Source organism: Schistocerca piceifrons, chromosome 7 (assembly GCF_021461385.2).
Source record: "Schistocerca piceifrons isolate TAMUIC-IGC-003096 chromosome 7, iqSchPice1.1, whole genome shotgun sequence".
Taxonomy (NCBI): Eukaryota; Metazoa; Arthropoda; class Insecta; order Orthoptera; family Acrididae; genus Schistocerca; species Schistocerca piceifrons.
In genome coordinates, this window is record NC_060144.1 from 390,778,162 (window position 1) to 390,792,227 (window position 14,066).

General features: G+C 43.8%; 1 protein-coding gene across 1 annotated transcript in view; it reads right to left on the minus strand.

Moving 5' to 3' along the window:
- LOC124805730 (acetylcholinesterase-like) overlaps positions 1-14,066 on the minus strand; it is a 92,535-nt gene that overhangs the window by 70,331 nt on the left and 8,138 nt on the right. The window contains exon 2 of the mRNA XM_047266301.1: positions 11,246-11,407. Within this exon, the coding sequence (XP_047122257.1) occupies positions 11,246-11,407 (162 nt within the window). The remainder of the gene's footprint in view (positions 1-11,245; positions 11,408-14,066) is intronic.

Below are 14,066 nucleotides of genomic sequence, written 5' to 3' on the forward strand. Positions count from 1 at the left end.
TCTTATCTAACTCCCTCAGCTTTGCCTGATTTATTTCGACTATATTCCATTACCCTTTTTTTTGCATTTGATGGTGTTCATCTCATGTTCTCCTAACGAGACACTGTCCATTCTTTGAAACTGCTTCTCGAAGTCCTTTGCTGCCTCTGACGGAATTAAATTATCATCGGCAAACCTCAACACTTTTAATCTCGTGAAATATGTTCCAGAGACATTAAAGACCCAAGGAAGTGTTATCGGCCCTCTGTTGTTCCTGATCTATATTAACGACATAGGAGAAAATCTGAATAGCCGTCTCAGATTGTTTGCAGATGATGCTGTCATTTACCGTCTTGTAAAGTCATCAGATGATCGAAACGAGTTGCAGAATGAGTTAGATAAGGTATATGTATGGTGCGAAAAATGGTAATTGACCCTGAATAAAGAAAAGTGCGAAGATGTTCACATGAGTACTAAAAGAAATTAGGTAAATTTCGATTACGAGATAAGTCACACAAATATGAGGGCTGTAAATTCAACTAAATCCTTAGGGATTACAATTACAGATAACCTAAATTGGAACGATCACATAGATAATATTGTGGGTAGAGCAAACCAAAGACAGCGATTCATTGGCAGAACACTTAGAAGGTGCAACAGGTCTACCAAAGAGATTGCTTACACTACGCTTGTCCGCCATATTCTGGAGTATTTCTGTGCGGTGTGGGATCTGCATCAGGTGGCACTGGCATATGACATCGAAAAAGTACAAAGAAGGGCAGCTCGTTGTGTATTACCGCGAAAGAGGGGAGATAGTGTCACAGACATGATACGTGAATTGGAGTGACAATCATTAAAACAAAGGCGTTTTTCGTTGCGACGGGATCTTCTCATCAAATATTAGTCACCAGTTTTCTCCCCCGATTGCGAAAAGATTCTGTTGGCATGCACCTACAAAGGGAGAAATGATCATCACGATAAAATAAGAGAAATCAGAGCTCGCACAGAAAAATTTAAGTGTTCGTTTTTCCCGCGCGCCGTTCGAGATTGGAACGGTAGAGAGACAGCATGAAGATGGTTCATTGAACCCTCTCCAGGCACTTTATTGTATAGCAGAGTAATCACGTAGATGTAGATGTAGGTGGAGATCTCTATCTACGATAAGGAACACAGGTCGAACCAATGAATAAAAATTTGTACCAAATCTGTGATTAAGACCCAGGTTTCTTGCTCAAAAGGGCACATGCGCTAACCACTACGCTACCCTGGTACTGTACCTAACATATAAGCACAATTTACTCTAGTGCATCTCTCCCTAATGCAAATTCCAATTCGCGTCTCAACAGAACCTGATATTTCCCTAACCCGTATCAGTGATGCAGACGCTCTCTAACACTGGAACAGCTAAGGTGCTATTCCATTGTTGGTGAGCCCCGGAAATACGGATACGAGTTAAGAGTGCGAACATCAAGATGGACATAGACATGACTTGTAGTTTTTGTTAGGGGGGGATGCTAGGGGTGTGCGCTAGGATAATCCAAACAGCTATTCTAGATGCAGTGACAGGGTGGAGCAGTGGTAGCACGTCTGTCTAGTGAGTAGAAAACCCTAGCTGGAATTTGGTGTTGGTCCAGTTTTTTTTCACTAAATGAGCATGTATCCATTCTCAACATTTTTATTTCTTCTCCCTGAAGTTAAATTCCTTATCCAAATTTTCTCTGTGGCTTCCTCTACTGCTTGCTCATTCTACAACTTAAATAACACCAGGGACAGGCTACAACCCTGTCTCACTCTCTTTCAACAACCGCTTCCCTTTCATGCCCCTTCGCCTCCACTCCACGCACGACTCTTACAACATCCGTCTCGTTTGTTTACAATTTGTACATAACATTTCACTCCCTATGTTTTACCCCACTGCCTTCAGAATTGCAAAAGTGCATTCCATTCCAACCGGCATTTTCAGAAGTTTTCTCAAAATCTTTAAAAGCTATAAACATATGTTTGCCTTTACTTAACCTATCTTCCAAGTGAAATCGTAGGGTCAGTATTGCTTCGAGTTAGAATTTTGCAAAACATAACGTAGTAAACTGAGAGTTCGCAAATACCCACACGTGTCAGCACTTGCTTTTCTTGGAACTGGAATTATTACACTCTCCTTTAAGTCTGTGGTAATTTCGCCTGTGGAGGTGGAAGAGTTTTGTCATGGCTGGCATTCCCAAGGAACCAGTGGTTCCGATGGAATGCTGTCTATTCCAGGGGCCTTGTTTCGACTTGTGTCTTTCAGCGCGTTGTGAAATTCTTTCCGCAGTATCATATCTCCTGTCTCATCTTAATCTGTATCCTATTCTCCAGTACTGTCTCCAAGTACATTTCGCTTGTATAGTCCTTCTATATACTCCCAAATTCCAGCTATCCTTTCTTTGTTCAGTACAGGTTTTGATGCTCAAACAGCTGCTTTTATTTTCACAAAATGTCTCTTGAATATTCCTAAGGCACTATCTATCTTTCCCCTATTGGTATAATCTTCTATATCCATTCGCTTCTACTGTAGCCACTCAAGCTTAGTCATTTTTAATATTCCTATCAGTCTCATTCTTAAGGCTTTGGATTCCCTTCAGCCGTCTTCATTTGCTGCATATCTATGTTTGCTACCTTTATCAATTAAATCTAATATTACCTGTTACATCCTAGGATTTCTACTAGGCTTTTCCTTTTTACCTTTTTGTTCCTTGCTACTTTCACTATTTCGTCTCTTAAAGCTTCTTCTGCATTCCTTCATTTCCTTTCCTGTTCCACTCGCAAGGAGAGAGAGGGAAAAATGACTATCTGTATGCCTCAGTGTGAGCTCTAATATCTCGTGGTTCGTGCTCATGGTCCTCACGCGTAGTATATGTTGGTGTCAGCTTCAAATTCCGGTTCTCTAAATTTTCTCAATAATGTTCCTCGAAAATAACGTCGCCCGCCCTCCAGGAATTCCCGAAGCATCTCCGTAACCTCTACGTCTTGTACGAAACTGCTGGTGGCAGATCTAGCAGCCCGCCTTTGAATTGCTTCGATGTCTTCCTACAATCCGACCTGATGTGGACCCCAAATACTAGAGCAGTACTCAAGAATAGATCACACCGGTCACCTTTACAAGCGAACTACTCTTTCCCAAAATTCTTCCAATAAACTGAAGCCGACCACTTACCTTCCCTAACACTGTTTTTACATGCTCATTCCTCCTCGTATTGCTTTGCAGCGTTACGCCCAGATATTTAAGCGACTTGGCTGTGTCAAGCAGGACGCTACTAACACTGTATCAGAACAATAAGGTTTTTTATCCTATTGATCCACCTTAAATACCAAGTAGGAAATAGGTAGGGCCTCTTTAATAACAGCTTCAGTTAAGTAAAATTAGCAGATAGAAAACAGGTAGGCCTTCAATGATAACAGCTTTAGTTAAGTAAGATTACCAAACTGAGAACAGCCAGGCCTGAAATTACCAAACAGAAAAAAGGCAGGCCTTCTTTAATACCAGCTGCCGTTAAGTAAAATTACCAAATAGGGAACAGGAATACCTTCTTTAATAGCAGCTTCAGTTAGGTAAAATTACCAAATGGAAAACAGGCACGCCTTCAGTGACAACAGCTTCAGTTAGGTAAAATTACCAACTAGAGAACAGGCAGGCCTTCGGTGACAACAGCTTCAGTTAAGCAAAATTACCAAACGCAAAACAGGCAGGTCTCCAATAATAACAGTTTCAGTTAACTAAAACTACCAAACAGAAAACAGGTAGGCCTTCATTAATAACTGATTCAGTAAAGTAACCGAGAGTTTAATTGCCTCCTCACAAGGGGTGCGCCAGAAGGCTTACGCGCAAGGAGCACAAAACTACACCAAATAGGAAGGACAAGAAAAGTCATAACTAGAAGAGCAACCTTCAAAGGCCCTTTTCGTTGGGTACAGACCGGCAAACGAAATATTAATACAGCAAGGTCAATTACATGAAAGCAACAACAACCAGCCAAACAGTATTCACGCGTCACTGCAAGATACTGACTCTACTACGATGGCGAAAAGCCCGAAAGAAAACTAGGCTGCCAAAGTCGATTATATAGACTGACCAACTATAAATTTTGAGACGCAGGCACCTCCTAAGCCAATAAAGTGAAATAAAGATGACATCTGCAATGGCCGAAGGTATCTCGAAACCGGCACCCGGCCGTATTACAAGAGAAAGGTACTTATCTGGTGTTCGAAGACTTTCGGCAGAGAGGTCGGCTAAAAACCAACAATCTAGGTACGGCGGAGCCGTATGGCCACAACTTAAAAGAAATACGTTATCTCTCCGGCTCAGGAAACACCATCGGGTCACACAGTTTAAGTTAGCCTGTTAACAAACATCCAAGGCCAGTATCGACTCAGGAAAAACAAACAACACCCACAATTCAAGGAACCCACTGGTAATGAAATAGGTTAGTTAAGAAGTCACAATGATTGCAAAAGACCTCTAGGTATCAATAAGAAAATAACAGTTAAGACCTCAACATCCAAAACAACTTAAGTTGACGAATCGAAGATGAAGCTTGCCGGTTCAAAAGGGGCCCAGAATTCAGCACAGCGAAACTGGCCTCAACTGCCTCATAGTTGTGATCGTCCCACAGATGATTGGCCAGACTATGCACGAAGTCGGCACTCGAAGTGAGCTAGGTATTCAAATCGGCCCACCAATATGCCCAGCAACCATTCGCCAGACTCCGTGGCTAAAACGATTGTGCAAGTGCTCGCCTTAGTCACCGGGAGGACACCTCTCACCGTCACCCTCTCCCCATTACCACTTCCCAACTCGCCAAACCATAGCACTCCCCATCCCCCGTCAACAACCTCGAACAAAGATCTTAGTGGCCTCAAACCAGAGGGACATACGACAGATCGAGAGAGAGGCTCCATGAAGACGAAAGGCGACGCCACCAACCCCACCACGGCTCAGACACTTTACTGATAAAATTCTGACGGTCGGAGTGTCTTTCTTCTGAACGCCGTCTCACTTATGTTGCTACATATCGACTAATGAGTGTTCATCAGAATACCTCGAACTACCGTCTAGCCTGAAACAACCCCATGTGCACTCCACAAGTTTCCTGCTACCAGAGTAACTGCTTCCTTCAAGTAGTGCACCCCTCTCCCCGCCTGATAACGCAGGTCTAGAAATCTGTGGCCATCGCAGAGTCGATGAAGCCTTTGGTTAAGACCCTCCACTCAGCTCCAGACCAAAGGACCCTGATGAACTCTGGCAACAATGCTGCAAATTGCGAGCTCTGCTTGATCCCCATTAAATAGTCTTCACCACCTCTGCCAGCCGCCTGTATGAACTGAAGATGGCCTCAAAACCCATGTAACAGACGTCGTTGTTACCGACTTGAACCACAGCTTCAAGACGACAGCACGCTGCACGCTCAAAGTCTCAGGCAGAGCTGCCTTCACATCTCAGATAAGGGCCTCTGGTAGACATACCGAGTGCATATTGACTTTCGTTCCAGTCCTGAACACTGTCTGTCCAAGCAGCTCCATAATATGCCTAACATCGAAGTTCCCGATAACTAGTAATCCTCTCTCCCCTCCGTCTCTAATGACCTCGTTGTCGACGGGACGTTAAACACTAACCACCACCACATCCTCTCTCCCCGTGTGTCTGCTCGGACCCTGCTGAAGCAGTGACTAAATGGGCCCCCTGTTTCGAGCGACGTGAACGCTTTACCACGCGCCACTCACCCTGCAAAAAGGGATGATGCACCACCTCGGATACAGCAGGAGGTGCCTCGGTAGCGGAGCCATTGGGCAAAGCTAGCGTCACCTGAGGTGTCCCACACGACGCGCCACATTCTCCGCCGCCGCTACCCACCAAGGAAGCAACATTAGGGTGACTGACCGTAGCTAAAAGTGCATTCAGCTGTCCGCGACCGCTGCAAGCTCCTCCTGCGTCCGCAAGTAGCATGCACACATCCTAACCTGATGAACATAAGCGATGTCTTCAGTCACAGAAATCAATCGCTGTTGTCAGTTATCTAGAAGTATATACAGGGTGAGTCACCTAACATTACCGCTGGATATATTTCATAAACCACATCAAATACTGACGAATCGATTCCACAGACCGAACGTGAGGAGAGGGGCTAGTGTAATTGGTTAATACAAACCATAAAAAAATGCACGGAAGTATGGTTTTTAACACAAATCTACGTTTTTTAAAATGGAACCCCGTTAGTTTTGTTAGCACATCTGAACATATAAACAAATACGTAATCAGTGCCGTTTGTTGCATTGTAAAATGTTAATTACATCTGGAGATATTGTAACCTAAAGTTGATGCTTGAGTACCACTCCTCCGCTGTTCGATCGTGTGTATCGGAGAGCACCGAATTACGTAGGGATCCAAAGGGAACGGTGATGGAGACTGGAACAGCACATTACGTCCACATGCTAACACCTTTTTGTTGGTCTTTTTCACTGACGCACATGTACATTAGCATGAGGGGTGAGGTACACGTACACACGTGGTTTCCGTTTCAATTACGGAGTGGAATAGAGTGTGTCCCGACATGCCAGGCCAATAGATGTTCAATGTGGTGGCCATCATTTGCTGCACACAATTGCAATCTCTGGCGTAATGAATGTCGTACACGCCGCAGTACATCTGGTGTAATGTCGCCGCAGGCTGCCGCAATACGTTGTTTCATATCCTCTGTGGTTATAGGCACATCACGGTACACATTCTCCTTTAACGTATCCCACAGAAAGAAGTCCAGAGGTGTAAGATCAGGAGAACGGGCTGGCCAATTTATGTGTCCTCCACGTCCTATGAAACGCCCGTCGAACATCCTGTCAATGGTCAGCCTAGTGTTGATTGCGGAATGTGCAGGTGCACCATCATCCTGATACCACATACGTCGACGCGTTTCCAGTGGGACATTTTCGAGCAACGTTGGCAGATCATTCTGTAGAAACGCGATGTATGTTGCAGCTGTTTGGGCCCCTGCAATGAAGTGAGGACCAATGAGGTGGCCGCCAATGATTCCGCACCATACATTTACAGTCCACGGTCGCTGTCGCTCTACCTGTCTGAGCCAGCGAGGATTGTCCACGGACCAGTAATGAATGTTCCGTAGATTCACTGCCCCGTGGTTTATGGAACCCGCTTCATCGGTAAACAGGTAGAACTGCAACGCATTCTCTGTTAATGCCCATTGACAGAATTGCACTAGATGATTAAAGTCATCACCATGTAATTGCTGATGTAGCGACACATGAAACGGGTGAAAGCGGTGACGATGCAGTATGCGCATGACACTACTTTGACTCAGTCCATCGGCTTTCGCAATGTCCCGTGTACTCATATGTGGGTTCATGGCAACAGCAGCTAACACACCAACTGCACCCGCTTTTCCTGTGACGGGCCTGTTACGGACCCGTTTGCGTGCTACGACCATACCTGTTGCATACAGTTGGCGGTAGATGTTTTGCAATGTGCCGCAGGTTAGATGCTCTCTGTGCGGGTACCGTTCTGCATACACCTTGCAGGCTTCAGCTGCATTTCGTCGACACTCGCCATACATGAGTATCATCTCCGCCTTTTCAGAGTTCTAATACACCGTGGTCACAGTTCCTACAACACTACACTATCACAGACGTCTGGTAACACGGTGTACTACAGTTGGTGTGCGTGCGGAGACGAATGCAGAATAACGATTGCAGCAAGCGCTACATGCGGACGCTGCGACAGCTAGACCAAACCACAACAGTGTACTACAGCCACACTCGTAAACAGGGTCGTCATCGTAAACATGTCCTTGCAGATGCTGCTCGCCGACCGTGGCCCGTGTTTGTTACAACACGCAACTGAACGTCGGAGGTTTCAAGCGTCAACTTTAGGTTACAATATCTCCGCATGTTATTAACATTGTACAATGCAACAAACGACACTGATTACGTATTTGTTTATATGTTCAGACGTGCTAACAAAACTAACGTGGTTCCATTAAAAAAAACGTAGGTTTGTGTTAAAATCATACTTCCGTGCATTTTTGTATGGTTTCTACTAAACAATTACACTAGCCCCTCTCCTCAAGTTCGGTCTGTGGAATTGGTTCGTCAGTATTTGATGTGGTTTACGAAATACATCCAGCGGTAACGTTAGGTGACTCACCCTGTATATAAGAAAGGCGGTCGTGAGAGAGGGGCAATTACCAGATTTGTTAGAAAAATTTTAATGATGTGTAATTCTGCGACAAAAGACGTTACTTGTACAACCAAAGGGTTCGATTCGCAAGACTGGCTCTGAGCACTATGCGACTTAACTTCTGAGGTCATCAGTCGCCTAGAACTTAGAACTAATTAAACCTAACTAACCTAAGGACTGCACACACATCCATGCCCGAGGAAGGATTCGAACCTGCGACCGTAGCGGTCGCTCGGCTCCAGACTGCAGCGCCTAGAACCGCACGGCCACTCCGGCCGATTCGCAAGAAGTTACTAACAAAACGAAATCGTTCACTTTGTTCTTCGAAATTGTTCGCCGGTTCAGTCCCTTACTAGGGTTAATCAACCAAAGACTGAGAGGAATTTCACTTCAAAATCGGCATGATTACTCTGCAACTCCCATTTAAACGGCACGTGGGGAAAATTAACGCCTAAATCATTCCGAGCGAACTCTGAAGTCTGTTACTTTTTTATGGGAGCCTCATTCCTTTGTGTAGGTAGGAACCAACGAAATGTTTTCGTAATCGGAGAAGAAACAACTTCTTGAAAGGTTCTCGGTGTTGCGTCGGATGATATTGTCTAGCCGGTACAATATTTCTGCGAGGCAGTGATTCATCATCTACAGGTGCGACAGTATAAGATGGCTGCTCGTATTCTGCCAGCTGCGCCACAGCGTCGCAAACATTCTCAACAAAATCCAAGGCGAGACGCTACTACAAAGTTGCTCTGCATTCCCGCGAGATATGTTCTCGAAATTACAGTAGCTCACGTTCAAATCCGAATCATGGAACATATTACACACGTTAATGCACACTGAGGTGAGGAAAGTGATGGGATAGCGACATTCACATATACAGATGAAGGCAGTGTCGTATACACAAGGTGCAAAAGGTCAATACATTGGCGGAGCTGTCTTTTGTGCTGAAGTGATTCATGGTAAAAGGTTTACGATGTGATTATTGCCACACGACAGGAATTAACAGACTTTGAAAGCGCATGAGACATTCTGTTTGGGCAATCGTTAGCGAATTCAATATTCGGTGATTCGCACAGTCAATTGGGTGCCGAGAATACCAAATTTCTGGAATTACCTCTCACCGCGGACAATGCACTGGCCGACGGTCATCACTTAACGACCAAGAGTAGTGGTGTTTGCGTAGAGTTGCCATTGGTAACAGACAAGCAACACTGCATGAAATAAAAGCAAAAATCAATGTGAGACGTACGACGAACGTATCTGTAAGGGGCTATAGCAGCAGACAACTGAAGCGAGTGCCTTGGGTAACAGCATGATTTCGTCTGGAGGGCCTCTCTGAACTCGTCATCATATCGGTTGGACCCTAGACGACTGGAAAACTGTGGCCTGGTTTAGATGACTCCCGATTTCAGTTGGTAAGAGCTGATGCAGGATTAGAGTGTGGTGCAGTCCCCACGACGCCGTGAACGCGAGTTGTTAATAAGGCATTGTGAAAACTAGTGATTTCACCATAATAGTGTGGGCTGTGTTTACATGGAATGGACTCAGTCCTGTGGATTTTAAGTTATGTGGAGACCGTTTGCAGTCATTCATGGATGTCATGTTCCCAAACAACAATGCCATTTTTATAGATGACAGTGCACCACACCACCAGGCCACAATTATTCACAATTAGTTTGAAGAACATTGTGGACAGGTGGAATGAATGGTTTGGCCATCCAGATCGCCCAGCAAGAAACCCATCGAACCTTTATAGGTCATAACCAAGACGTCAGTTTACGCACAAATACCTGCACCGCCATCACGTTCGTAGTTATGGATGGCTATAGAGGCGGCATGGATCAACTTTTCTGCACGTCACTTCCACGACTTGTTGAGTACATGCCACGTCGAGTTGATGCACAACGCCGGACTGAAGGAGGTTCGACACGACTATTGTCACCTATGTGATTATATCTCACGTAATCATCACGAGGATAAAAGTAAAGAAAGTTTTACGATATTGCGGTGCCTGTGTTGTTCAGAAATATGATGCAACGTTCGTTCGGGCACGCGTGCATGTTCAAAGAAACAGGCACTGCGGCGACTACAGCCGTTATTAAATACATTAAATGTATTACCTGTTGCAAATATGGACAACCAAATGCTGTATAATGGAACGACGACAGTGAAAATTTGTACAGGAATGGGAGTCGAACCCGGATATCGCGATCACGGTGAATGAATGCCTTACCATTTTTTTGCTGTTCTCGTTCATTTGTTTTTCTTTTTCTGTTTTTTAAGATAATGTTAAACGTATGAAAATCTTTGTTTTTCAAACATAAAAGACGTGTTAATCATAAGAAATATTTCTTGAAAACTCCCCCGAGCGAGCTGTGTAAGCCAGACGTCTGTGCCGCTAGCCTGCTGTAACGCGACTGAACCCGTATTTCCCGCTTATCGTGAGTGGATGCCTTACCATTTGGCTATACAACACTCAACGCCAGAGCCAAACTTCCATACCTCGTAATCACGACTCTGCATCCTGTACTCATATATCCATTACATATATTCCCCTAAAGGGGAGATGTTTTGCTTGGAAGTCTCTTGCCTGGCGTCGGCAGACATTGAAGTGCCTGCGTTATTCAGAAGTACGATCCAAAGTTTCTTCAGACACACGTGCATGGAAGTATGGCCCTAGTCGCGAGTCATGCTCGGATAGTCAAATGGTAAGGTGGCCATTCGCGATAAGCGACAATAGAAAGTTCGACTCATGGTCCGGCACAAATTCTCGTGCAATTAACAGCGGTAAAGTCTCTACAAGGCGAGCTGTACTTACAAGTTACTTACGGTTTTACACTGGGTTAGTTTTGTGTTTCAACGTTTATCTCTTGAATTTAAACCGTTGAACACTTTACAAACGATGTATGAAACTAAAATCACTGACATCCGTGAGGAGCTGCGCTGCTCGCGTCTGTTCAAGGTGCTGATTGTTTTCTAGATGGGGTGTCGCATTCCACACAGTTTCCTGCAAGATGAGAGAGAGCCCTAAATTTCACCAAGGTTACTCACCCTGAAGCGGAGGTCTCCCAGCGGCGGGGTTGCGAACGGGATGCCGACGAACCTGTTGTAGAGGGTGCCGTTGAGCGACGTGGCCACCACGCCCCTGAGGGCACCCGTCTCCACCGTCACGAACACGTCCTCCCCCTGCAACAGATCCACGTGTGACGGACTCTGGAACAGAGTAAACGTTATGTACAACAACATAAATGTATAAGCGTAACTCAGAATACTGCCGTGACGTTGAAGGTCTGCATGTTAACTTGAGCAGCTGCATGTAATGGGGAACGCATTGTTTGTATTGATGCTGTTGCGACCAAAGTTTTCAGGATTTGTCGCTAAGTCTTAAGGCAAATTCTGGAACAGGAAATCCCTTTCCATTTCCGAGCTGGAAACCGCTGTCCGAAACTCATTTCGCAAGTGTCCACAACCGAACGAGATCATCAACAATGTTAGCCAATTGACACTGTTACACCACTGAAATACACATAATCACACCGTGATGTTTATATCTGGAAGTTCGCCTTAGAATCCGAGTAAAAATATTTCCAATTCTTCACTTTCGACCAAGTTTGTCGGGAGGTTTTCTTTGATTGTAAGGCCTAAATCAGAACTGGTAATACTTCTGAAACACCTGGCATTTGTGACCCACTTCTAATTCAGTGGGATTGGGCTGAAAGAAACTGAGCTGTGCTACGTACCAGATATCCAGCAGCGAAAACTTCTTTTATAAAAGTAGTATTTGATATCATATATTTAAAAAACTGAAAACCTTGAAAAGAATCTTACTGTTATTCCGTTTCATGATCGTTATAAATGGAGAGATGCCAAGACTAGAATGGTGTTAAAGGCGACACTCAACATTAGAATGACGACGAGCCGGGACAGATGAATACCAATATCTTAGGTGAAACTGAGTGTGGGAATAATTCCTGACACATAATGTAGAATAAGGTGTCAGAATTACTACTAACTACGGCTTAGTTTCATTGCCTGTCTACCTTTATTAGTGACTTTGGAGGATAAAGTATCGTGTAACAGTTATGTAACTTGGTGAAAATGAAAGGCACGAAAATCTCTCGCTACGCGCAACACTTCTGGTCAGGTTAGTAAAGGATCATCAACACGCAGTCAAACAGGAGTAACGCAGGAGTAGGTACAGTAATGAATAGGAAAATGTGAATGTGGGTAAGCTACAACGAACAGCATAGGCAACAATAGCTAAGGTAGATACAAAGGCAACACACACTAGTAGCACATGTTTGTATGCTAACTAGCTCTGAAGACGATGAAGACATTATGAGAATATACGACGAGATAAAAGAAATCATTCAGGTAGGTAAAGTAGACAAAAATTTAGCCCTTATGAGGTGATGGAATTCGATAGTACGAAAAGAACGAGAAGAATAAATTGTATGAGGACAAGAACAGGAGAAGATGAAACAAAGGGGAAGTCGCTTGATAAAATCGCGGACAGAACGCAATTTAATTGTTGCCATTATGTGGTTAGGTAACTTCGAAAAACGGTTGTATACGTTGAAGAAATCCGGAGACAGAAAAATATTTTAGATAGACGAGATAATAGTAAGAAAGAATTTTCGAACGATGTTTTAAAATGTAGTACGTTTACAAGGACACATTTGAACTGTGAGCATAATTAGTTATGAACTGCCTTTTAAAACATAAGAAATACCAAATAGGTAGCAAATTAAGTAATGGAAGCCGGGTAAACTGACAGAACCAGACTTTACTGAGAGCGTCAAAGGTAATATCGTGAAAAGATTCATTGAAAGGAAAAAGGAATAAAACAGAAGACGAATCTTTAGCAGTGAAGCTAGCAGACCATAAAATTGGTAGGAAGAAAAGACCAATTAGAAACCCTGAGGTAACACACAAAAAAGTAATTGGCGGAAGTATAAAATATGAAAACACGACAAATGAAACAAACACAAGGGAATACAGACGTCTAAGAAATGAAACTAAGAGGAATTGTAAGTGACAAGACAGGAATGTTTGGACTAAACGCAAGGCTGCATGTGCATGCACGACTATGGGAAAAATGAATGCTGCCTACAGGAAAATTAAACAGACCTTTGAAGAGAAGAGAATCACCTGCAGATAGAAGCAGTACTATTTTTTTTTTATAAGCAAAGAGATGCAAGCAAAGGTTGGAAGGTGCGAAGGATGTGTAGAGGGAAACAAATTTGAAGAAAATATTTTAGAAAGAGAAGATGAAGTAGATAAAGATGAGATGGGTGATACACTGCTGGAAGAATTTGACATAATAAGAATTTGACGTATAGGAAGATTCCAACGTCGGTTTCGGTCAAAATAGAGACCAGTATTCAAAGACTAGTATCTGTAGATTTGTGCTTGACACAGCGATCATTTCAATCATCATCTGACGACTCACAGACATCAGCCGGCAGGTGATGTTTGAACTGATCGCCTGTGTCAAGCAGAACTCTACAGATAACAGTTTTTGAATGCTGGTACCTGTTTTGACCGGAAAAGAGCTTGGGATCCTCCTACACGTCTGTCAGAGGGCCCGAAGATGGCGTAATATATCGCCAAATCTGATATCCCAACAAAATAACAGGTTGGAAATTAGACTGCTGAAAAGTTTGATTTGATGTAGGTTTAGAGAGCATGATTGCAGAATATGGACACGAATTACATACAGAAGAACGGAAAAGCTGATAGACCGAAAAGTTTGAATTCTGGAGATATGAAATTGCACGCCAAAAAGCTGACGATACGACGTATCCTAGAAGGCAGGCTGAAGATATGAATTTAGAGAAAGCTTTTTACAAAATTCATTGGAATAGATTTA